Source organism: Lytechinus pictus, chromosome 4 (genome assembly GCF_037042905.1).
Source record: "Lytechinus pictus isolate F3 Inbred chromosome 4, Lp3.0, whole genome shotgun sequence".
NCBI lineage: Eukaryota > Metazoa > Echinodermata > Echinoidea > Temnopleuroida > Toxopneustidae > Lytechinus > Lytechinus pictus.
Window position 1 is genome coordinate 4,718,760 of NC_087248.1, and position 27,169 is coordinate 4,745,928.

General features: G+C 34.6%; 1 protein-coding gene across 50 annotated transcripts in view; it reads left to right on the forward strand.

The window, feature by feature from the left end:
• The window catches only part of LOC129259672 (androglobin-like), an 80,001-nt gene extending 61,243 nt beyond the window's left edge, over positions 1 to 18,758 (forward strand). For 15 of the 50 annotated variants that reach the window (XM_064098127.1, XM_064098129.1, XM_064098134.1 and 12 more), the window contains 13 exons: positions 372 to 506; positions 1,158 to 1,311; positions 1,934 to 2,121; positions 2,637 to 2,839; positions 3,810 to 3,904; positions 5,143 to 5,187; positions 5,924 to 6,035; positions 11,315 to 11,392; positions 14,222 to 14,421; positions 14,893 to 15,100; positions 15,770 to 15,899; positions 16,494 to 16,683; positions 17,092 to 18,758. In XM_064098127.1, coding sequence (XP_063954197.1) covers positions 372 to 506; positions 1,158 to 1,311; positions 1,934 to 2,121; positions 2,637 to 2,839; positions 3,810 to 3,904; positions 5,143 to 5,187; positions 5,924 to 6,035; positions 11,315 to 11,392; positions 14,222 to 14,421; positions 14,893 to 15,100; positions 15,770 to 15,899; positions 16,494 to 16,683; positions 17,092 to 17,310 — 1,957 coding nt within the window. In that variant the 3' untranslated portion in view covers positions 17,311 to 18,758. Of the gene's footprint in view, positions 1 to 371; positions 507 to 1,157; positions 1,312 to 1,933; positions 2,122 to 2,636; positions 2,840 to 3,809; positions 3,905 to 5,142; positions 5,188 to 5,923; positions 6,036 to 8,436; positions 8,542 to 10,043; positions 10,065 to 11,314; positions 11,393 to 14,221; positions 14,422 to 14,892; positions 15,110 to 15,769; positions 15,900 to 16,493; positions 16,684 to 17,091 lie in introns of all 50 variants that reach the window. The other 35 variants (XM_064098133.1, XM_064098135.1, XM_064098139.1 and 32 more) reach the window with 8 other exon arrangements.
• Positions 18,759 to 27,169: the final 8,411 nt, after the last annotated feature.

Genomic DNA, 27,169 nt, shown 5'->3' on the forward strand with positions numbered 1-27,169 from the left:
AATATGTATTATGAATGGTAGAACCTTCCGACTTAGTTCTCTCTGGTCTAGGTCTAGTCACCTTTTCCACAAGAGCCTTCCTCTAACGTTCTTTGTCAAGAAGATTTGACTAGTCCCGAGTTTGTTTCTCTTTCTGAATGAGAGAACACTAAAAGCATTTACAGTTAATTCTGCATAAGTCACCCTTCTATGTGTCAAATCATTGCATAAGTGTAAGTAATGCTTCAGACTAGAATATGCAAAGCACCTTTAAATTGAAATTTTGCCTATTCAAATAGATATCTGTGGTCCCAAGAAATTCTACTTAGGCAGATTCACCTGGTATACATAATTTACATAAATGTTAATTCCATGATGTTTGTATCATGTAGGACAATGTTCAAGACTGACCCTGATCTGATGCCTAACTTTACCTTCTTCCAAGATGAGTGGAACAAGATCTCCTATGTGGACTTCCAAGGAACCTATCAAGAACAACCTCCACACACTTGGTTTGTGGTCTTCAGGTAAGAAAAAAAAAATAGTTAATCAATTTGAGTTATTCAGGAGAATACTGTTGTAAGCCTCCACAATCTCCTGGAAACTATTACCCCAATGTTGGCAGCCCTGGGTTTACAATGGGATCATCATTAGGGATGTTGTATCCTGTTGTGGAGTAATTTTATGAGAGCATGAGAAGTTCTGATTGTGGAGCGGTTGTTGAAGAATTTGTCAGAGATTACTTCTTATAAAGAAATGCTGGACCAATTAATATTAGTGATGATAATTTGTTTATGTATAGTGCATATCTTCTAATGTCTCTACACATTTTAAAAGACACTATAGGGTATCATTACTCTGGCTTTAGCATGGCGGCCTTTAACCTGTGAGCAAGCATTGCAAAAATACTCCTGCCAGGTACCCATGTATTTCACCTTGGTCAATGTAGAATGACGCCTTGTCAAGGATATTAAGACTGTGGCAGGCAGGTCTGGCAGGGACGCAAACCCTGTACCTTGGCTTTCCAAGTCAGATTCTAAGTCTGGACACTTATTCACTGGACCACAAGACCAAGTATGATTTGGTATTTATATGACCTCTCCTCATGATCTCTTTATTGAGGTAGCATTTGTAAACATAATTCAGCCATATTTTCTTCTCTTTTCATTATTCTGCAGGGATGTGCTGTTTGTCCAAGAGCCTATGTTGGTGGTTCCTAAGCTGTACTGCTCCATACCAACCTGTATGCTGAGGGTTGTTGACAATGATACTGGTGAAGAGATACCAAGGGTCTTCCAGAGAGTGGCTCCTTATGAATACAAGAAGAACAGGGTAAGATATACACCATATGGGGGAGAGGGGGGTGTGTCACAGAGATTTCAGTTAGCCTATGTTGGTAGTTCCTAAGCTGTACTGCTCTGTACCAACTTGTATGCTAAGGGTTGTTGACAATGATACTGGTGAAGAGATACCAAGATCTTCCAGAGAGTGGCTCTCTACTAGTACAAGAATAATAGGGTAAAATATAAATCATCTGGAGGTGTTTCACAGAGATTTTAAGTTTGACGCAAAGCCCTACTCAAATTCTCAGTTGTGTGTAATATAAAACATCCCGGCATTGATCAAATTATACTTACTCCTGTGAATAACTTGGTGAACGGTCCTTGAACTAATGAGAAATATTTTTTGAATGGATTGAAGAATGAAAAGATGTTGATAGGTTTTATATCTCTAGTGTGAATAAGAAATATTCTTCAGACATTAACTCATCATTAATGATATCATGTTGTGGTGAGAGTATGAATATAATTTCATTGTTATATCTGCCATGCAATAAGGAAAAGTGGGGTAGGACTTAAAATCTCTGTATGATTCAATGGGACGGTATACTTGTATATTGAAAAGTATATTGAAAACTTAGAACACACTGTAAATGACTTGTCTTGATATGCAGAGAGGCTACACCTTCCTTGCCGAGGCTCGAACCAGTGACCTACCGCTGTCCAGCGGGAAGTGGAGGATGCGTCTGATTGGTTCATCTAGTCCCCTCCCTCAGCCAATCAGAGATGGTATCAATAGTAACTTCCTTCTCAAAGAGATCAGAGATTATTACATCCCTAATAAGGACAATATCATAATGAGGTAAGAACCATCCCCTGTGTGCTAGTGAGACAATCAAGGACCCGTAACACAAAGGTTAGCGATTAATTGTACGCTTGATTTTCACGATTAATTGTACACTGTAGTCAATGCAATTAATTGTAAAAAAATGTTCTACGATCATTGCTAAGCTTTGTGCTATGGGCCACAGGTGTATATATGTAGATATTTTGTAGGGCTTGTTATTTCAATTTACATCTTCATTACTATAGATGTAACTACATTGAAGTAGGAAATTTAGCATGGGTCAGTTTGTAAAAAATCAAATCACCACAAAAAATAGCGACACGTGCAAACTCTATTTCAGTTGATGGTAAAATTTCCCTTTTTCTGGTCAAAATGTACATCAGTTACCATAGTAAATGTCAGATACCTGTGTTTCTCGGCCAATCAAAAGAAAGGAAAGTTGTCAGATCTGGCAACTTGTCAGACAACGAATATGTTGAAAGAACTCTCTCCAGAAGCAAACGTTCATACCCATTTATCTGTCATAACAGGTATGTTGTAAAGCCCCAGGAGGACCATGTATCCAGTATACAGTTCAGTTCATCCAAACCAGATGTGTATGTCAGTCTAGACATACTAGACAATGAGGAGTCTGTAGCCAGTACATCAGGGAAGGGCCATGCTGTCATACCGGCTTTCACTTTCCTCAGAGATAGAGAACCAGGGGAAGAGGAGAAGAGGTCATCACGCTCATGTAAGTTCTAAACTATATTTATATCTTGATAGTATATGATTAAGCACCATCTGTGTACATGCATTCCAGCCTGTCGCCATGTCAGGCATTCACAATGCTGGACAATTTACAAAGACTTTCATATTCAACTGGTGGAGGAGGTGCTGTTTGTAAGTTACAAGCGACTTTACTTGTGACTGGTGATCCTTTCTTTAGAGATAAATCAACACTAATGGAATTTGGTTGCACATCAATTATCACAACAATGGGTTACCAGCAGTGCATAAAGTCATTTGTAACTTACAAACAGCCTTATGAAACGGCTCCTAGGTAACCATTAAGCACCTGGGTGGAGAGTGGTAAAGTAGGGATGAATGCGTTGCTAAAGGATGCTAGGCTGTAGTGGGATTCAAACACACAACCCTCTGATAACAAGGTGAGTATCAGAACCTTTACACCACTAACCAATCTAGTGATAGATTCGTTGCCTACTGGAACTTTGTGGTCAATGTACAAAGTCTGTGGGATTTACAAGATGCAGAAGTCAACAGATCAATTTTAACGTGGAGATGGTTTACGGTTAACCATGTGTAATATGAAGAAGGGAGGGAAATACAGGCAGAAAAATTGAAATGGAAAGACGAGAAAGTATGAAAAGAGGAAATTAGAAGTATTCTTTGCTTGAAAGTGAGTGAAGTCCTGAAAAGGACTGTATACCAGATGAGATGAGCTGAATATGGCTTGAGTAGTAGCAGGATGAAGTGAAGAGAGGTTACTCAACGTTTTGGGCAGGTTGACTGTCTGTCTTCAGGAGTGAAGGAGGCTAAACGGATGCGGGGATGGTGAACCGTAAACCTTTTCCACATTATAAACTCCACCATGCAAACCTACAAGATCATCAGATCAATTTTATATAAAATTGTATTATATTCATTTATTCTCAATACCACTATCACTAAATTATTATTATTATTTTTTTTTTTTTTACCAGCTGCCAGAGGAGCTCGAGGCCATGGCAGTACAGCCAGTATAGGATCTGGCAAGAGGAAAACACACTCAGCCAGCAGTCACGATGGTCGAGGATCGGTAAGGGATAATTTTGTACACCTACTTCTATGTGCCATTTTCTGATGTCTCCATTGAGGATTGAAGAGTAGATTAGATATTTAGATAGAAATAGATCAAGTTTTATTTTATAGATAGACATACTGTATAGAATTTCAACCTGTAGTTTCATTTCAGTATGACAACATTTCAATATAACTAGCAAGAAGTTTTGTTTTACTTGTTTGTTATTACCATTCTGTCGATAGATACATGTAGTAGATCGAGTAGTTGGTGTGAGTAGTGTTTAATATGAAGATGTAGTAGATGTAGAGTTATAGATATATTTTTCATTCTCAACTTATCTTCAGTATGTTTGAAAATTTCATGTTATTCCTACATTCTGTGAAAGTGCATTTCTGTGTTTGTTTTCATGTATCATGTATTCATAATATAACTAGGCTAAATCTTTATACTCAGAATGGAAAAGGAAAGTTCTTGGTTTCTTTATGGTCCCTCATTCCTTCAAAATAAAATGGTACAACAAAAGGAGCCTATTGAATAAAACATTGTGATCAAACCCAACTTTGAAAATAAGGACCCCTATCTGATGACATGGAAATCAAAGGAGCATTTATCCGACAAAGTCTGTTTCATCTGACAGTTGCCATGGTAGTAACACAGTCAGACAACTGTGCTTCTCAGCCAATCAAAACCAAAGAAAGCTGTCAGGTGACAAATGTTGATGAAACAATTTCTCATGTTGCCCTTGATCTTGTGAATTGGTTTTGTTAAGTTTACTCAATAGACCTCACAGAGTCAGATTCGTAATAACAAGTAGCAAAGGGTGTGTTTCACAAAGATTTAAGTGGGACTTGGTCACGCTTAGTGCCGATTCTCACATGATTTTTACACACAATCCCATTAATTATTATACAACAGTGTAAGTTCCCGCAGCATAGTTTGACCAAGCAGTGATATGTCTTACACCCACACAACTGTAAATTTAATTGTGACTCTCTAAGTCCCACTCAAATCTTTGTGAAACATCCACCAGGGTCTCGTAACACAAAGGTTGGCAATTAATTGTACGCTTGATTTTCATGATTGATTGTACATTGTAGTCCATGCAATCAATCGTAGAAAAATGTTCTACGATCATTGCTAAGCTGTGTGGTACGGGCCCCTGATGTATTTTCTTTTTCCTAATGTCCTCTCATACGTGTCAGTATTAAACTAGATAGCTTAGTTCTAACCTGTGATTTCTTGTGCCTGTACAGCGTGCTAGCAGAGCATCTGGAGATCTTAATGAAGAAGAAATGAAGGTAAACTTCTTTAACAATCGGGATCTACCTTTCAATTTAATTGTTGTTATTTCATAACTCTATCTTAAATTTGTCTATTTTGTAAAATGTTTATTTGCTTTATTTCATTTTCTTGTCTGCTAACCAATTGCATTCACTTTCACATAATTGTATCTCAGTTACAAAGTTACAGATAGATTAACGTTTGGTCACCTGTTTATCTTTAACACATTCTTTGAATTTAATACATTATTACTTGAATCTGATCTTTAATATGTAGTTTCAAGGAACATGATTGTTCATTAAATGATTCCGCTTTTTATGGTAAAAACTAAAGATTCTAGAAATTTTTTATGCTTGGTCTCAGAGAATAATTTTTCAAATAGATGACAATTTAATGTTTTAAAATCATGAATTGTGTATTCATTTGATATACAAATTTCTATGATTATTGAACAGTCTTGTTTTAAATGTTTTCTTTTATAACACGTCCACCATTTTTACCACCATCATATCTTCCAATCTCTTTGATAAGAATATATTTGAGACTTTATTAGCATCTTGGCCAATGCACAATTTTGCATGGAGAGTTTCTGGCAATACTTCATGGAAATGAAAATATTTTTTAATGATTTTCATGTTTGTTTGAATTGTTGATATATGATATCATATATGTCTATTGTACAAATTTAATTTACTATGTGATGTGATAACAACAATATTTAAAATGCTATTTATGAATAACCTTTTTCATCAGCCACACAAGTACATCATCCAAGCTAAGGTGATGAGGAAGAGCTGGCCACTGTCTGAAAGCAGCTGGGCCTTCGTACAGGTCTTAAAAGAACTAGAGAAGAACGAGCTGAAAGGTAGGAGATAACCTCTGCATAGCGTGAATATTTCTCTAATCCTCATATTTATCCCTGAATAAGTAAGGTAAACTCCCTTTCATCCTGAGCTGCGAGAAGAAAGAACAAGATTTTCAGCTCTTTCAATGCAAAAAATTTGTTAATAATTGGTGTCATGAATTGGATTGAAACATGCTCATCCACTTTAAAACATTAGGAAGGCTATGTTAATCTTTTTTTATAAAAGCAGTTAATGAAATAAAAACAAAACCTTGCAGCATCATTTTCATTTTGATAATTCTTTCTCTCACCCCAACCATATCTTTAATCATGTCACCATAAAGAAGGCCAAATTATTATGTAAACGAATGAAAGCAGATAATAAACAAAGTTTTAAACAGAACCCTGCAGCATTTTGATTTTGGAAATCCTACCTTAACCCCAACTCAACCTTTAACAATCTCACATAAAGAAGATACCCTTGCAGCTTGTTTAGTATATAGAAAATTGAAAGTTCCAAAATACATTGCCTCTCTAATCATGTACTGTAATGGATTAAATTGTGCATTAAGTAAGGGCAGTCTCGGAATAGAACTAATTTTGTCAAACTATAAATTGTTACCATGAAATTCCTTTATATTGCTTGATATTACTTAAATGGGCTTACCTTGTTCATGCTTAACTCTTAAAATGCTTGGGAGCTTTAATATTCTCATTCTATTGTGAGTTTTCTTCAAATGATTGTTATAAGGCAGAATAGGGCACTAGTCAGATGCTCATTTAAACATACACAGTTTGTAATGGTATATATAAAACAAAGGCAAATTCTTATTTGTTTTCTTTGTAATGAAAAAAATAATAATAGAAAAAGCTATAGTGTCAGAAATTTGTTTAAGGCACAATTCATGTGACCACAGTTTTAAAATACTTTGAATATTACACTTTCTATTCAGAATATAGATACTTTTGATAAACATTTTAAAATAGTCACAAACGGGGAGACTGAACTTCTTCATAAAGGCAGCTCATATCTCTTTTTGCTATATTTTTGGTAAGATATTCCCAAAAGCTGGAATACAGGGAGTCCTGTTACGAGTTCCCCAAGTAAGATGAGTGGTGCCTAGTTGATCACTGTGAAGGGATTGTTCATTTGACAGGGTGGAGGGACTTGAGTTTACACCACACACAAAAATTGATCACACCAAGTTATCACAGTAAACCTTTGATCTCAAATTATGCATTGATATATGTGCCAGTCTGTAAGGTGAAGGAACCTGAATTAACACCGTATGAAAAAGTAAAAATTGGCACATTCCTGTTAATACTATCACCATGAAGAAATCATATGCTTGCCTGGTTGTAGGGTGCAGAGATTTCTGTTCTTTTTGCAAATTGTTTATTGATTGAGTGCACCCCACACAAAAACTGAGAGACGTAATCACGATTGTTTTGTCACAATGGAATTTGCCACTATTGTTAGGTGAGGGGATTTGAACCACACACAATATTGAGTGATGAAACTTGTACCATTGTAAATTTTTCTTTAAAGACCACTTATTACACCACACTAAAATAATGAAGCAATCCCCATTTGAAGGGAAAATGGGCCTTGTGTTTGCACATTCCCTCATATCGCACGTACAGAGATGATTTTTCTTTTATGTGAATTTTTACATTGGAAGTCAATTATTACAAAAAAAAAGTATTAGAATCTCATTTTGTTTGCAGTTCAGTACACTAGAAGGTAATTATTAAAAGATAAAGACATGACAATAATTGCATATAACAAAAGATTTGTTTCTTTTGCTATCAATTTTTCTGATTATTTTTACCATTATGACTGGACTTGTACATCAGTTTTAACAGGTAATATATTCATGTATACATGCGAATAATCCATCCTTCAATACTCAAGAATGATATGAAAATCCATGAGAAGATATTGATGATATGCATCCTATATTCAAATGTTCCTTTCCTTGTCAATGTCCTTATATAAAATGAATTATTAAAAGGTTTATGATTTTTTTTTTTTCTGTATCAATGTATCTGTTAACTGAATATGATGACCCTTTCACCATCCCTAAACATGCATAAGCAATTATAATCAAAAGTTCTTTAGTGCATTCTAGCTACAGAAAGATATTAAAATGCATCCCTATATATAATACCCAGCTCTTAATAATTTTGATCTTTTAGGCTAGATGTATTTTTTATTCAGAGAAGTAATTATTACTTCATCATTTTTGTTCTTGAATGTTTTTTTTTTTATATTCTCTCTTTGGCTCTAGTCTGTCCCATTGTTTAGATATTCCTAAATCACGATTCTTCCATTTATTTTGCAACAAATTCAAACCAAATCATCTCTTTACATCAAACAATAAAGTCTCCATATTTCAAATCTTGCACATGATACCTATAGTGGAACAAAACCATTCCTTTCACCCCACGGCCATCTTCCTCGAGTACAAAATTCCGGAAGATTACGATGAAGACAAAATGGAATCTCCGTCGCGACTGAGAAGAGGCAAATATGTTGATATCATTTATATGATTTCAGTCACTCAGCTTATCCATGTATTATATATTATATCCTGGGCTTTGCTAACTAACATGGTATCTGTAGCTGTACATGCATATCTCTGTCGCAACACGCTGTATCTCGGCATTATGTCATAGACTGGTGAGAATACTGCATAATGATTAGGAGGATACATATGAATCTCAAAATACATTCAATAATGTAGTTTCATGTCATTTTTGCTTAGTATATAAAGCTTTTATGATTTAAGTTAAACACTTCTTTCATTTAAAAAAATGACATTTAAGCAAGCATATATACTGCTTTTTTGGGGTAATATTTTCAAATAAGTATCCAACTCTTATTTATGAAATTCATGCTTCAACAATTGAAAATCTCTATTTTCAAAAGTGATTATATGAGGAAAAGGTTCGAATAATCTTTCTTTCATGTGTACTATTCTCATCATTTAGTATTGTATATTACATGGTGCTTTTCAGGTCGTATTGTTTCATCGGGCTAGCCATTTAGTGTGAACACACCTCGGTCCATAGCGTAGTGTGCTTTAGATGTACAGTGTATGTTGTTCTGGGCTCATAGGTAGCATACATGGTGGAGTGTGAAAACACCCCCAATGTATAATAGATACTTAGTAGCACTAGATTGGTTGGTTGAACTTATCTTTGTAATGCTTGGTTCCGCTTTTTGCGTTCCATTCTTGATAGTATCTTTAGGTCTGCATTTTTATCATCCAGATGTTTATAGGAAACTTTCATTGGTTTGAGTTGTTCATTCAAGCTTCTACCAACTTCAATTTTGTAGGTGTGAGTTTATTCACACCAGAGAATTAAGCCATCTAAATTATTGATCACTCACTATGTGCTGTTTAAAATTGAGAATGTCCGCAAGTGATTTGCCTCATGATTTTTAAGGTTGGTAAAAGCTCCAACTGCATAGCATTTTTATCAACATATTGTTAGCTAGAGTAGAGCAAAGATTGGTTTGAATAGCTAAAGAGACTTTTCACAGTAAAGAGATTCATGTGCTTTTAAACCAACCTTACTATATCTTTATTACTTGGAATCATTCTATCATTATTAGATATTTATTACTTTGACAGAGGTTCATGGGTATCATATTTTATTCTCCAATCAGCCAAAGTAATAGTTGTACCTCCTTTTCGTCAATTTTTCGTTTCTTCCCACCTTACATTAATAACTTGTTGAAAGCTACACATCTATTTCATAAGTCCAAGGAGATTCTACAGTTGTAGGCATTGGAAGGTATAGTGACATTCAAATAATCCTGCATATTTCACATTTTCAATCTACATCAGGCAGAATATATTTCATAATCTTAACAAAATCAAATAATTATATAATTGTAACAAACGGTTTAAAACATTATGAATGAGAGACTCCTGTGATCTTATTCGTTTTTTAGTTCAATTATGATCATTCAAGAGGTTATAATGTGATTTTTATTGTGTATTTATGCTGACTTTGAAGTGACAAGCACAAGAGAAGAAGGTATAGATTAATGTATACATTTTCTAGGTCTAATCGGTGTTAATGACATCAAACTTGGATGAACTAAAGAGTTGCAGTCGATCAGAATTAGTGTCAGCCCAAAGGCGCAGAGTAAAAGTACCCGCTAATAGGGAAAGTATTCCCTCAGTTCTAAGATATCTTTACCTGGAACCCTGTTTAACAAAGGGTTCCAAGGATTGTAATCAAATTTAAATTGGGATTTTAATTTGCTATCTTAATAACTACATAATATTTGATCCATGACAATCTGAGTTTAGAGTTGAATCTTATCGCAACTCTTTGTTCAAACAGGCCCTGGGTCCCATTGCATAAAAATTTAACTATTATATTATTTTTGCCATCCAATGGTAACTTCAATGAAATCCTTGATTCTGATTGGCTGTTGATCAGCGTTACTATGGTAGTTGAAGTTCCCATTAGATGACAAAGTTACCATGATGGTAACTTCTATGCAACGAGGCCCTGGTACTATGTAAGTTGCCATACAGGTGTTTAAGCTAGAGATATATCTTCATTTTGGTAAAATATTTCTAAAGTGCTTGTGAAAGAAATTAGAAGGCATGTATGATATCAAACTCAATTTTAGCAGTGAAACATTCAGATCAATTGCAACTCTTTATGCAAAGGCATCTTTTATCCAAAGATATGTTGTTTTAAGTAGTTTTGGTTTAATCTTTGTAACTCATCTTCAGATTCGCACCATTTAATGTCTTTATTATCCTTGCACCCTTTTGTAGTCACATGCATATATGTATAATATATTCTTTGTGAATCACTGTCCCATAGCTACATATGAATTGGGGCCTCTTTCACGTAATGTAGCTCAGCTGTTTGTAAGTTATGCATGACTTGATGCATGACTGGTGACCCTTTCTCATGGTAAATTATGTATACCCCAGATTATCATGGATGGTGACTTAGCTTCCAAGAAATGGTTAACAGTCACATGTTAAGTCATTTGTATTACAAATAGCTTAATGAAACACCCACCAGGGGAGCATTTCATGAAAGAACTTTATCTAACAAAGTCTGTTTTATCCGACAATTACCATAGCAACAGTGCTTCTCAGCCAATCAAAATAAAGGAAAGTTGTCAGATCTGACAACTTGTTGGATAAAATATTGATGAGATGCTCCCCTGTATTCCTAATCTTATACTTCTTGACAGCACTAGGTATATTGCACAATGTTTTATCAAATGATCTTTACATCAACTTTACTACTAACAGCAAGAAAAAAGGACAGAGTGGAGAGTACATCGTCAGACGCAAAAGGGGATAGAGAAGATTCGCAGGAGAGAAGAAAAGGCAAACAAGAAATCCATTCCCCACATCTTTCATTCATCCCATACTTCATCAATATAGTTGTAGCATAGATCATATTCATCCAATACAATAAGGGGAGCTAACTCTATAGCAAATTGCGAGTAGAGATGATAGAAAAATATTGAAAAGTATAACAAAATTAAGGTAATAGAAAGATATCAAAATTTGATAACAAAAATGAAGATAGTAGATGTCTGAAAGAAGAAAATAAAAATGAAGAGAAAATCTAAGTATTTTTGTGCAATATCAATTTTCTTTCCAGAAATACTCATCCTTTATTTCTATTGAAGACATTTCTTTATTGATTAATCATTGATAATTTCTTTAGAAGCTTACTTGCAATTTGCGTTATCATTTAGAATTTACCCCCAAAGCAATTTGCTTTTGAGAAACTTGCCCCTCTAATTGTAGTATCATTCCAAATTTTATTCACTATATAACACATAACACGATCATTCCTTCAAAGAAAATATATTCTCCCATTATAGTTATACATCATCTGATAGCATTTTGTACTAGTCTCTGAATTAAAAAAGAATTGAAGGCAATATGACATGGTTATATTCACAAATATTTCTCAAACATCTCATATCACTGAAAACTAATTTCTGCAAATTAAGTAGTGAAAATTGTAAGAATTTATGAAAATAGTCAACATGTTTGTAGGCACAGACATGTTCCTTTTCTTTGTTTCTTTTTCTTTTCTTTTTCTTATCTTTTTCTTTTCCTTTTTGCGGGTTTGAGGATATCTCTGCAGATTTGAGGCTACTCCAAACAATCTTTTTATCAAAGATCATGATTTAGAAATTAACTTTCATGCTATCTTGCACAGCACATCATTTCTGCATTATATCACCTCTCCATCTTAGACATTAACTATAAAAGCTGCACATTGCACTTACAGGTAGATCAGAAATTTTCCCGGCTTAGAATTAGTTAATAAATGTAGATCTAATGAATACAAAGTAGACAAACAGTTTGGCCTGAGAGTTTAAATACATTTGACAAAAAATAATAATTTCTTTCTAATATAAACAATTGTATACTCCATCTTAAGAGACCAGGGGCCCTGTAACATAAAAAAGACACAATCAATATTTACAATTGATTGTGAATCTTTGTATGTGTTTCATCATTACAGTTATGCTGATTGATTGATTGATTGATTGATTGATTGATTGATTGATTGATTGATTGATTGATTGATTGATTGATCGATCGTTTGAGTCTTTTATGTGACAGGGCCTAGGACTTGTGTTCAAGTGACTGAATTGAGATAAAAGTTTTCTTTATCTATGAAACTGCCTGTGAAATTTTCATACTTTGTTTTTGCCAATTGTATACATTGCTCTCAGACCTTATAACATTGTAGTCCGTGTGTTGAATTATAGAATGTGCATCTGTAGAATTATCAATCATAGATTGATAAGCAAAGTCATGTCATGGAGCTTCACAAATAATGAATTACCTGTTGCGTTTTTGAAGAACTGATTTTACATCATGATGTACGTGTACAACTTATCCATTTGTAGAAGAAAGTGTATGAGTTACATTTAATTTGTTATAACTAACTGCAAAGCCTTGTAATACAGCTTAAAACTTACAATAGATAGAAATTGATGACCATGCAGTAGCTTAGCAATTAACATTGATTTAATTTCATTTATTATCACTATGAAGATGAAATGAAATGGACCTAAACCTGAAGAAAAGTGAAAATAATATTGCTCTTTGATAACCTTCATATCTCATGATGATTTTAATTCTAAATTGATATGAAATTAAGTTAATCAACAAATATTCTTTAAAGAAATTTTTATTTCTTGATATGTTTAATTTTATTTCAACAAATAGTGATGAAATCGTCAATATTATCCCTGTATGAAGCTTTATACTCGCTTTAAATTGAAATTCAGAGAAAGATATTGATGTGAAGTCTTGAATATCAACGTAAACTAGCTGAAGTGCTATATTGGGATCATTTTTCTTCAGGTTTGAACTTCATATTTGACTGAACTTGAATCATGATACTGGCATTCAGTATTCATACATAGTTGTTGTATTCATCCATGTACATTTATTTTATAAATATGGACAATATTGTACATTTGGTCTTTGACTCAGGTATTGTCTAAGAGAATTTACAGAATATCAATGAATCGATTTAAAATGAAATACAACGCACTGAAATTTGACGATGTGTATAATTAGATTTTTAAAAAGGTAATTTTAATTTTGTTGTGTATACATACTAATGTTCAAAATTGTCCATATTCAAATATCATATTTAACTACAGTACATATTTTCTATGTGTTATATTTCATGAAAATATGCTTATTCCTGTCTCATTGTATGTGTTGATTATAAACAAGTATATATACTACCGGTACTTCTTCTACCTGTACATTATACACGATGCTTTGTTGCTGTGAGCGTTTAGTATAGTGTACCAAAAGATTAAGTTGCTTGTCTTTCTTTCTTTCAACTTTGATTTTGTGAGGTTTTGTTTAATTGTAATAGCAATTCTATAAGATATGCAAGAATTTGTCTTAAACTCTGACCATGATACATTAAGTTATAATTAGGCTAGTTGTAAGGTATGTGTACCATTACTCTTGAATTCCTTATGTTTTCTAATGGAAGTTGAATAGTTATCTATTTCACTTGTCATGTACACAACCAAGTATCAATCACCTCATGTATATCAAATATTGAGAGAGCCTCTGTGTTCAACTCTGACAAGTTTACTAAGCTTCATAATGTGGGTGTCAGTTTGATTAATTATCCTATGCAATATTTTTTTTAAACAGCCAACAAAGAGCGCCCCCTATCCCCTGGTAAGGGTGATGCCAAGGCAGCAGCTAAGGATCGTGGTAAGAAGGGCAAGGACAAGGGTAAAGACAAGGACAAAGATAAGGACAAAGGCAACGCATCTAGACCATCCTCACAACAGTTTGATAGTACCAAGCCTAACTGGACTCTAAGAGTGGTCCTGGACCAGACACCAACGGTGAGTTAGAACTTTTTAGCCTCATGATCTGATTTTGGGTTTGATTTAAACTCTAGTCTAAAGTTTTGGTTCAACTTCAGATGGATTATTGTGCCACAACTCTCTAATAGTAGCGGTTTAATTTGTTTCATTCCTATTCAAACTTCTAAAGTTAAACCGCTTTGTTACCTGATTTTTAGTAATGAAGTTAATAGTCCTGGTGGGTGTTTCATAAAGCTGCTTGTAAATTTATGCACAACTTTACGAACGACTGGAACATGTTCTTATGTCCTAAATGAATGACATAGGGATGTATCATCTAGCACAAGAAGGGGTCACCAGTCGTGCGTAAAGTCATTCGTATCTTATGAACAGCTTTATGAAACACCCACCAGTCTGCAAAATGTGATACTTCAGGATCTATTCACCTTAGTGAAAGGCTCTGAATACTAAATAAATATCTACCGGTACCCACTATTTCTCTGTGTTCAGGAGGAGGTGGAGATCCGTCGTGATACGGAACGTCAGGACGAGATCCGTGCAATGAAGCAGGCATGGGAAGCAGCTGATCCTGGTCGGGCTGCCAAGGCACAAGCAGCAAGGGAGAAGTTCCTCAAAGAACATCTAATCAAGCTAGAACCAGAAGAAGACCCGACAGCAGCGCAACCAGAACAAACAGAGGCTGCAGAAGCAGCAGAAGGTACATCAGGTGATAAGAAAGGATGATGATGATGTTGGTGGTGGTGATGGTGATGATGATGATGATGATGATGATGATGATGATGATGATGATGAAGATGGTGATGATGATAATGCTGATGATGATGGTGATGATAATGCTGATGATGATGATGATGATTTTTTTTTATAGTGATGATGATGATGATGATGATGGTGATGATAATGCTGCTGCTGCTGATGATGATGATGATGATGATAATTAATGTGAATGATAAGGCACCGATTTCATTTATCCTTATTACCATTATTCTTGTCTTTCAAATATTTCATAAAGTTTCTTGTTAGTGTCTTGCTTTCAAATATGCTCTCTACCAATCAGAGACAAGGATTTCAGTAGCTTAAAACAGTTGTAAGTGGAAATCACTGAGAAGAAGCTTAATGAAACAGGAGCTATCATTGAACCCCCCTACATATCATAGTTACATGTACTGTCCTACATAATCTACAAGGTGCTAAGCCCACAGGTATTGCTGAATACTTAAACTCATTTGAAAGATGCAATGGATCTGAAAAATTGTTCCTACACAATATACAGTATTCTTTAGTACATGTGATAGCAAAGATTTCAAAAACCTCATATAGAACAATTTGATTAACAAAATGCTGTATCATCTTGTTCTCTGATCAGTTGGTCCACCGCAGACTCCAGCCTCTGAGATGGAACCTCCAATTAATGATACTATACTTACCAATGAGCCACCGCCTCCACCACCACCCAAGGAAATCCTCAAGACCATGGACTATACACCTTACATCAGGTAACAATTTAATGTTCTTGTAACCCTTTTAATCAGTAGGCCTAAAAAAATTGCAATTACTATTGTTTTGTGGCAGGTGATTGGAATGCTTCACCTTACGCTTGCCACCTTCATCCATTGTAAATTAATTCACAACATATGATACCAAAAAAATAGGAGTGTCTGAATATTCAAGTGCATTTTCTACATTTAACCATTACCACGTTCAACTAAAAATAATTGGATGTCATGTTTTAAATGAGAATTTGAAATAAATAAATGAATTAACAAAATGAACAAATGATCAAACAATTCTGAATCTGTTTTGCAATAAATTGTAGAATAGTGTGGCACACCCTCTTACTACTGAACTATATACTACAGAAGAATCTGTTCAAGTTGACCTACCATATTCCAGATAATTTTTTAGACAAGAATATGAAAAGCTTCTGTTATTTGAATCTTACTAGCCAAATTTTTTGTAAGTTGAACATATTTGTGTTGTCCTAAGCGATTCAACTTTGGCAAATTTCACATATATTTGATAACTTATGGGAAATTTACAATTAGTGAAAAATAAGAGTTATCCATAATGCCCTTGTTCCCTTTCTCCAGACCTGCAGACTTCACAGGTGAACCCAGGCTGAAGGATGAAGAGGAGGTCCAGAGACAGTTTGAGGTAAAGCAGAGAGAGATCAAGGAATATACCCTCTTCAGAGAGGCTGTACTGGATGAGAGAGAGCAGGATAGAAAGAGAAGAAACCTCACCAAAGAGAAACAGCTCAAGAAGTGTATAGAACTACAGGTACGTCATCTCTTTCAACCAGACCCTGTTGCATAAGAGTTACTCTTATGGTAACTTTGCCATCCTATGGTAACTACCATGGTAACAGTGATAAACAGTCACTCAAATCAAGGATAACATGGAAGTTACTGCTGGATTGCAAAGTTGCCACAATTGTAACTTTTATACAATGGGCCCAGTGTGTCTTGCTAATCAATGTAACAGTACACAGTCATAGTGATACAGACAATACATAATAAAGACCCAAACAATGGAAATATTTCACAAAAATCATAGTTCTAATGCAAATTTAATCTAGGCAGAAGGGAGGTTAATTCAGAGTATAGTATGTTTGTTCTTTGGACCTACATTTTACAGTTGTTACAATGTCATGCCTCAAATGCATCCATCTCATTTTACATCTTACAGACTAGTCTTGATGAGAGGAGAGAAGAGATCAATAAACCAAGGGAAGCCTTCAGGCAGAAGTTCCTAGAGGCTGAGAAGAAACGCCTTGAGGAGATCGCTGCAGCGGAGGCAGCGCTGAAGGCAGAACAGGCCAGGAGATCACCATCACCCAAGGGCAAGAAGAGCCCTAAAGGAAAGAAGAGTCCTGGAAAGAAAAGTGCTAAGGGAAAGAAGAAATAAAGTGTTTGGAGAGTAAGGGTTGTCGCTTGTCTATTGAAGTGGTTTCTGATCAGTACATTCCTTGGCTATCAACTTTGTCTACTAGAAGATGGTTGAATTCTCAAATTGTGTAACGCCATCATGGATAAACCCACTCTGGTCGTATCAATTTGGTCTAATTTTGACTTTGACTACTTACCATGTTGCTCTTAATTAAATGAAAATGCAGTTCACAAACAGTTCTTCTAATCATATAGACTAAGTGGCGTTAGATAAAAATAGATATTAATCCAGATGGATAAAGGCCTCATTGGAAATCAGACAAGATAATAAATGAGTTAAATGGCAATAGACCACATGGTTAGGTAATTAATTTGGTTGTAGATGAATTAGGATTGGGTGTCCACCAAGTGGCAAGTTATCCACTTTTCTTCATCAAATTGAAGGATTTGTAAACGTGTGTCTGCCTACCAGATTGAAAGCAAATCGTATTAACTAGAACTAAACACTGAAGAAACGGGTCTGAATAGACTGAGTGAGAGAAGGAATGGAAACTCTCTTTATGAGTTGATGGATCGTAGATGTTGAAAGGGTACTTAATGGTTTAGGTACATTTTTGTTTGCAGCATGAGAGGAAATCTTGTAAACCTGATTCTTGTGAATCCCTCAGATAAATTGACTTTGTTACAAACTCAGGACAGAAGGTAAAGAAGAAATTAATGGGGGGGGGGGGTCAAAAAGGAAAGGTTAACATTCACTACCTGTCTGGATCCCATTGCATTGGGACTTTTGTTAAATTAGCAATAAGTCTATCATTAATGGTAGGTGCCATAGTAGAATTGCTCCATAGCTAATCAAAATCAATATTTTCCTCTAAGTAACAATTGATGGCAATGCTAAAATTTCTGACGTTTGTTTGTTTGCTTGATTTGGCAGCATAGGCCTAGAATTTCTTTTCTTTAATTCAACAGCAATATCTCTTGGAGAAAAATTGAAACTTTTCCCTGTTTAATTTTTTTTTTTTTGAGAATTCTGACCAATCTGGTTTAAGTGAAGGTTATGGGTTTGGATAAAGAAATCAAATGAAGTGAGCAGATGTTCCCATGCATATTACATTAAGAAAATGTCATGAGTCACTAAGTGCTGAATTAGGCAGATTTCAAGTAACTGATAAATTCAAATACATACTTTGTCATTTAATTTTCATCATGAATCTTTATGCATCAATTCTCTTCTTTGATTAAAGTCCACAGTAAGCTAGGAAATTGAAGGGATTTTGGAAAGATGATAGGTGGATCCAAAAGTTAAAGAATCCACTTTTATGATTAAGTTATATACTATGAGCAACTTATGCCTTGTATGCACTCCGTCCAGTAATTGGTGCCTTTATTAACGTACATTCCTTAAATACTTTTGACTATTCATCTGGTAATTGAATATTTTATTTCTGCCTTGGTAATGATGATGATGATGATAAAAATTGTGATTATATTATTTGAATTTAATGATCCATCACTCATGTGGCTTACTTGTGGTTGGTGAACATTTGATTAGTTTATTATTATTGAGAGGATTGGATCTTCATTTTGATCTTAAAATATTCACTTGCATATTAATATATCTGAAGGTATTTATTGAAATGTTTTTAATGAAGTTTTATCTTGTGTAAATATTTGAGCTTGTAAATATTTTATTATACAGAGTACTTTGCAATTGATTGTAAAATATGTGTTTTATAAGTAAATGTGTATGTTTGATGAATATATTTATCTGTAAATTTGTGTCATTTGAGAAAATATTAAAGTACTTGATTTGTCAATTTTCATCAATCTTAGGGTTCATACCTTTTGTATTCTCTGTGATGATGAAGTAGGAATATTAATTGGTAGGATGGAGGAGAGGGCTGTCCAGACAAGACAATAAAATCCGAAATTAAAAAAAAACTTCTCTTTTCCATGTGGATTTCACAAAATCTATTTTTCAAAACACAAAAAATTGTGAAAAACCGTTCTTTGTTTCAATGTCCAACACAATTTATGAAATGCTGCTTGCAAAATTCTTGAAAATGTTGTATTGTCTAGGTATACAAATACGAATGTATGTTGTTTAAGCCCTAAATATTATACATGAGGAATTTAATTGCTAAGTGAATACAATATGTTTAATGGAGGAATGATTTATGAAACAAAGTAAGTAGAGAACTTTCAAGGAAAAGTTGTAGAGGGAAAGAGGTTTTAGACAAGGAGGGAAGGGGTATAAGTGTAAGAAACCTCATTCAGTTTTGATTTAGTTGATCTGCAATTACATTGTCCTACTTGCAAAAGGGGATAAGATAGCAGAACACGAGAGAGAGATCATTGAGAGAAGTGACATAAAAGAGAATGAGAAATGGAGATGACAGGACAACTCAGGGCTACTTTATTTTAATAGTGGTGAAATTATACCTACCTGGAGCCCGTTCCTAAAAGAGTTACCATAGTAACTTTGCTATTGTAGCAACTTGTATCACGGAAAGAGTGCTCAGCAGCCAATCACAACCAAGACTTCCATGGTAATTAAAATAGTTAATTAACATTGGTTGTCTTTATAAAAACCGTCCTCCGGTTTAGGCGAAAGGAAGATATGTGTGAAATACAGGCTGCAATGCAGAGAGAGAGAAAGAGTAGGAAAGGCAGGGGGAAGAAAGAGAGCACGCGAGAGAGGAAGGGTGGGGTAAGAAAGAGGAAAGGAGGAGGGGGGTCAGGAATAACAGATGGGGGTGAGTGAGGCTAGCGCACTTTGGCCCGTGGGCTGGCTTAAATAACAGACCACTGAATAGTTTCTCTGAAAAGAGGTCACTCCTGCGTCCTACATAATCTATCCTTTAGTAACGATGACTACCTGAATAGAACCTGAAAGATTCTACTTGGAATTGTGGTCGAAAACTCAACAGATAGCTATTCAAGAGTCACAATACAAATTGTGACACATATGCCGTATAAATATTGAATAGAATGAAATGATCACGATTTCCACACAAGGCCAAGTTCATTCATAAAAGCAGAGTGATAACAATCACAATGGATACCATGCCAGAATAACTCACTACCATGAAGGCATGTTTTCCCTTTCTGTAAACTGCGCTTGATCTTCATCAATAATTATCATTCTTGGTGTGGGCATGTTTTAAGAGAGAGATAGTGATACGCATAAAGATGATATAAGGATGATGCTTATAAACACACACCCAAAATACAAAACGCAACTTAAAAGAAACTCGATCGACAATGACGACCCTTCGTCACTGTTGTTGTGTTAAACCGTTACATTTATCAATACACCCGAGTTTTGTGGCAATTTACGCGCGGGTTTCATGACCAAGACCAAAAATATTATGCCAAAATCTATCACAAAATCATATTTTTGTATCAGTGAGCCATATGGTCAGAGAAAGTAGACAAACATTAGGAAAAGGGAAATGTGTATTGTCTTGGGAGGAGGAGAATATGGATGGTTGCTACGTCAGAAAAAGCTCGAGCAAAATTACATTTTCTTTTTTATTACCATCATTTGAGAGAAATATAAAAGCTTTATCTGAACGTAACTTTTGTAATCGTGAGATTTTTTATTTGTAGTCCATCTCATTCTACAGAAATAAACGAACAAAGAGATTGCAGTAGAAGGGTTATAAAATTGCAAGAACGCAATATTAATTTGATTTAATTGCCTCTTATGTGGTGATAATTGGATATATACTATATACTGTATATACACTCAACAGTTATTGTCCACGGAGTTTTCTAATACATATATTGTATATCCGATTATCATCCATATAAGAGGCAATTTGAATAAATTACAATTGCGTCCTTGCCATTCTAACACTTCGTCTGAAAATTATTATTTGCTAGTTTTAAGTTCGGAATAATGTTCTCTTTAGACTCAGATAAACTTTAAATAGAAACTCGCACGATCTACATTCCAATGGTCAGAATATTGAATAGTATTGTGGGTGGTGGAACGAGTCATATCTATTGTCGCTATAAAATATGAATTCGTTTATTATGGATGAAGGTTAATGCTCTTTTAAAAGATGCATTATAATTTGTCACTCGATTGTCTGTTCACCCACACAATACCTATAAATAAATATTGAACAAGTAGGCATATAAAGAGCCATAATCATAAATGTCATCAACTCTTCATTGTTCTTATCATCATAATCAATTTGGAATCACGTGATATTTTTTTTAATAAACTTACAATTCTCCTTCCATTATAATACTGAAACTATGATTTAATATTTATAGGCTATATACAGCATATATTTACATGTTTCTCCCTTGAAACATGGGAAATGATTGTACGAAGCATGATCATCCGCATTCTCTTGACCACTTTCTTGTATCGATTTCAGTGGTAAAATTATATGCCAACCGAAGTCATGCGATAAAAAAAAAATAGATTTCCGGCAAGGCAAATAGTTATTTTTTATGCAGCAGACCCCATATGGACCTATAAAGAGGTAACCTTGGGGAAAATGAATCAAAACAAAGACTTACCAGTTTTCTTAAGTTCTCTTTCCGAGGATAGCACTTCCCAGTGAATGTTTGATAGATTTAAATGTTGAATGTTTTACATTAAATAAACATTATTGTGGGTGGACGAACGCCTCGATCACCAAATCTCGTGGACTATTTTCACTGAATTAAAACTGATCGAAGTGACATTTTAATATCGTTAGATCTGAATTATTCTCAGTCCATCTCCATGGAGGTCTCGTGGTAGCGTCATTATGAGACAAGGGTTCTGACCCCAATCTAGTGCCACTTCGAACATGACTTGTGATAGATACCATTCAATTTTTAATCATGCCCCTCCCCTTCTCTGTCCTTCCCACTTACTTCCTCGGAGTTCCTCCCATTCCCTCGCCCTCTCCCTCAATCTTCCCCTCTTTCTCACCCCCCCTTCTCCCCACGCCCTCTTCCTCATCCCATCTCCCCCACCCTTCTCTCTCGCCCCTCCCCTCTCTTTGTCATCATTTCTCTATTTCCTCTCCAATGTTATTGCTGTAGCATCCACGTCTTATCTCCTTGATATTCATATTACACAATATGAATATATTTCAGGAACAGTTCGTGGGGAAAATAAAACGATGGATTCCTAAATCTTTAGATGGATGCTTTCATACTATATATGTTCGAAACCAATTTCCTATTCGACTTAACTAGACTAAATTTTAAGCGTAAGACACCAATTTCCTGTAGGCCTAATTAATGCAGAGATTTATGTTGGCTAAGCTATCCAGCATAATACGATCTGAGCCAAAGTCCGGATATTTTACCTTTTATTGAACTACAGAATGTTTTACTTATTCAAGTTTTTTTCCTCGGAGCTAATGGTAACCAATTTTTCAGTTACCCGTGCATGCAATTTACTTGCTGTGGAAAACATTTATTTTCTCTGGATTGGGGATGAATGCAGTCTGAAAAACATTAATATTTATAACATAGAAACCAGGGTGAATTTGATAGAGCGAAAGTTAATCGACCTCACTGATCACTCCAGCCCAACGAGATAATGAATAATATCACCCAAAAGTGAGTGAAAATACATACTTTACTCAAAATACACTATAAATTCACTCTAGGAGTGGATCTGGAGCTCTGGATGATGCGCAATATGTAAAAAGAAGAATAAAAAGATATAGAATTGCGTCCCGTGAATTTTAGACAGGGTAAAAAAATAAATCTCAATTTTTCTGAGTGCTATCCTATTCCAGCACCAAAACCCTTCTTTTGGTGCTTGTTTAAAGGACAAGTCCATCCCAACAAGAAGTTGTGTTGAATAAGAAGAGAAAAATCCAACAAGCACAACGCTGAAAATTTCATCAAAATCGGATGTAAAATAAGAAAGTTATGACATTTTTAAATTTCGCTTAATTTCACAAAACTGTCATATGCACATCCTGGTCTTTATGCAAATGAGGGAACTGATGATGTCATCCACTCACTATTTATTTTGTATTTTATTATATGAAATATGAATTATTCTAATCCCCCCCCCCCCCCCTTGTCATGTGAAAGAAAGTTTTGTTCCTCTCTGAACATGTGGAATTACCATTGTTTTAACATTTTATGGTTCAATCAAGTTGGTCCCTATTGTCAAATTTGTAAAAATTGTGTAATTCAAACAATAAAAAACAAAAGAAATAGTGAGTGAGGGACATCATCGACTTTTCTTTTGCATGTTGCTGACTTGTTCATATAACTATTTTGTGAAAAATAAGCGAAACTTTAAAATGCCACAACTTCTTATTTTACATCCAATTTAGATGAAATTTTCAGCGTTGTGCTTGTTGGACTTTTCTCTTTTTATTCAAAACAACTTCTTGTTGGGATGGACTTGTCCTTTAAACAAGCACCAAAAGAAGGGTTTTGGTGCTGGAATAGGATCACACTCAGAAAAATGGAGATTTATTTTTCTGGGGTGGACTTGACCTTTAAGCTTTTCGCTAACAATTAGATAATTTCCTGCGAAATACCCTCCTTTTTTGGGGGGGGGGGGTGGGTCACAATCGCTTTACGTCAACCCCCGATGAAATCCTAGATCCGCCATTTACATGTATACATTCCTCATAGGAAAAAAATGTTTTTTATTTACAAAGCTAATTTCCCGGTTGATCAATTTTCACGCATTCTATAATCCAGTACTCACAAATTTACGATCAACCGAGTTAGGATGTCGTTATAACGACCAACAAAACACCAGATTTATATTTAAACATTATTGTTTGTAGTTTTAACCGTTGAGGTAATAGAATTCAAATCACTTGAGAATTACAAATGTATTAAGATTCAAATTGCATCCAGGAATAGACCGATCACACGCCACAGTCGACCTATATTCTTTTTAACTTCCTTTATACAAAAAGTGTATGGATTTTGTGTTGTTACTTTATAATTTAATGTTCACTTTTCAAGTGAGAAGTTGAGCGAGTGATTACCCCTACCCCCCCCCCAAAAAAAAAGAAATAAATGAATAATAAATAAATAAATCAAATAAAGATTGTTAGAATATATTTTAATTTGGAAGTTATTTTCGCATTTTTGTGACATTTTCATATAATATCCACGAAAGCCTCCAGAAGTCGTGAAATGTTTTCCTGAAAAAGCACTTGATAACCTAAAATTTTTCAGGCTAATTATTCACCAGAGGATATAGTCTTTTTTTCACATTAACTACACTCCGCCACTTAATACAATTTATACACAGAGGCGTCGATCCTGGGGGGGCAGGGGGGGGCGATCGCCCCACCAATGAAAATATTGGGGGGGCAAACATATTGTTTTGCCCCCCCCCCCCAATAATTCCGCATGTGTAAAAAATAAAATAAGATTGTAATGTTACACAGAAATCAGCAAGCGAGATCGAAATACACAACTCGTTCTTTATTTAAAATCATGCTCAAAATGTCCGCTTTTCAAATTGGAATATAAAAATTTTCAGCTCGCGCTTCGCGCTCGCATCATTTCTGTAGCAAAAACCCATACTTTTCATGATTAATAGGTGAATAGAATGTCCCGTTTTCAGTTCTAAGCCTCAAAATAACTCGCGGTTCGATTTGCAATAATCTTTTGTTGGATATATATCTTGTTCTTAATTAAAAACGTCCATTAAACTCAATTTTTTTCTGATCAAAATATCAAAATTTTCAGCTCGCGCTTCGCATCTATTGTCACTATCTCATGGGTCATATACATATTTATATATATATATATGTGTGTGTGTGTGTGTGTGTGTGTGTGTGTGTATAGATATATATATAGGCATATAAGGGTGTGTGTGTGTGTGTGGGTGAGTTTGTTTGTTTTGTGTGATCGAGCGCCTTTGGAAAGTTGATTCATGATTTTGCCCCCCCAATCTGAAAAATGGATCGACGCCCCTGTTTATACATTGAAATGAATGTATCTCAATAGTTTAAATGACAAGATACTTACCATTCTGTTAAGAAACCTGCCATTTTCTTAAAAGATAAATTAATATTAATTTTTTAGTGTCCCACTGATAAGGTATCTCTTGAAAATAGAATAGTTTTTTTTAATGAAAGATCGTTATACGTGCAGCATTAAGACTATGAGACAACAGAGCAAACGTTGGTCAAACCATCGTATTGATCAAAACAAATCATTTATTCCATCATCAAATACAAAAATGGTACCTTGAAAAGACAATAAGACCAAGGCATTCTCTGTGAGATTAGAAAATTTCCGAACGTATGAGGTATGCATGACATAAGCACACCGTCAGATTGTAGCATGATCACCAACTTTCACAATCGAAAATATGGTGCACCCCGTGAAACCAAATGTCCAAATTGAAAAAGCGTGATTAAACTGATTATATTCCATTTCATAGATTCTACGTAGATTATCCCAGTTGAAGCAATCGGCGTAAGTCGAAGTAATCTAAAAAACGTGACTTATTTATCTCTCCTCAGCTGAATTTCTCCTTAATAAAACAATTTATGTGATCCAAAAGATTCGACTTGGCACACTGTTAAAAAAAACCGTGATTTTACAGAAAAAAGATTTTGCAGAAAGCAATAACAGAATCATTCTGTAAATTCATAAAACAGGAATTTTTCTGCAATTTAACAGAACAGGTCTGTTTAAAAAGGGGGAAAAGGGTGTTTTATTTGAGGAAATTTGTAAGATTACATACACCAAATACCAATTTTCTGTAATTTTACATGATATAATGTAAGATTACGCAATCTGGTAAGATTACAGGTGTTCTCGAGACTCTGCTGCAGGAACTTCTTTTATTTTAAGGTTATTTTCTATCAGTGCAGAGTTACATAATTAAAGTTGGTCTGGTAACACTTTTGACGTTCGAATAAAACGACATGATTTATGAAAAAGATATTCTTCTCTCATTTTACCTATTTATTTCACCATTTCATAATCATTCATGAGTTGTTATTGTGTTCATTATACAAAAAAGGAAATCTTTTGATCTTTGAGATTTCTTTTAATCATCATTATACTGCAGGTCCATTTTCTGGAAAAGTATTGTCCTCTTCAATGGGATTACTCTTTCTTTTTATATTGGAATTACAATTATCTTAAGCAAATTATATATTTATTATATTCCTCATAAATCATGGAATGTAAGTAGAGGGAATGAGTAGAAGAATTTCATGTAAAAAAAAATCATGATTTCGTTGAATGATTCAATAGAGTTAAAGGAGATTTTAATAGTGTATCATATTATTTATACTAAAATACATTATTAAGATTAAAAAATATAACATATCTAATGAAATTTTGGGGCAACATCTTCTTGGACGGGAAGAAACATTGAAAGTGCATTCGCAGGACTTTTTTTTCTAAACTTTGATTATGAACTTGATCAACTGCTGGTTACGTGCGTTTCGTTCAGACAGTTCAAAATGGCACGTTTATTTTGCAGCAATTCATCAAAAGTAATGTATCGACAAAACCCACATTTCACGAATTAATCGTCTTTGGAATCTACATTTACTGAATGTGAAATATACTAATCCCTGAGATTGTTTTACACCAGAGCGATGATTCACATCTTACAGCTAAAATCAATTTTAAGTGAGATGATAGCGATGCTGCTCAAATTTGATTGGTTTGCATCGTCTTAAAATTGATATTATCTGTTCGTGAATCACCCTCTGAACGTCAAAAGCACATATTCTATTCTACATCAACAACAAAAACATACGAAATATGAGATATGACAACGAAAAAGGTAAAATATGGTACAAAATACTGCTTGCTTCAAAATATACTGACGTTGTCTCAGAGAGGCTTATAATGCATGAACGAAAATGTGATATGTAGTAGCATGCTATATACACTAGATGGTG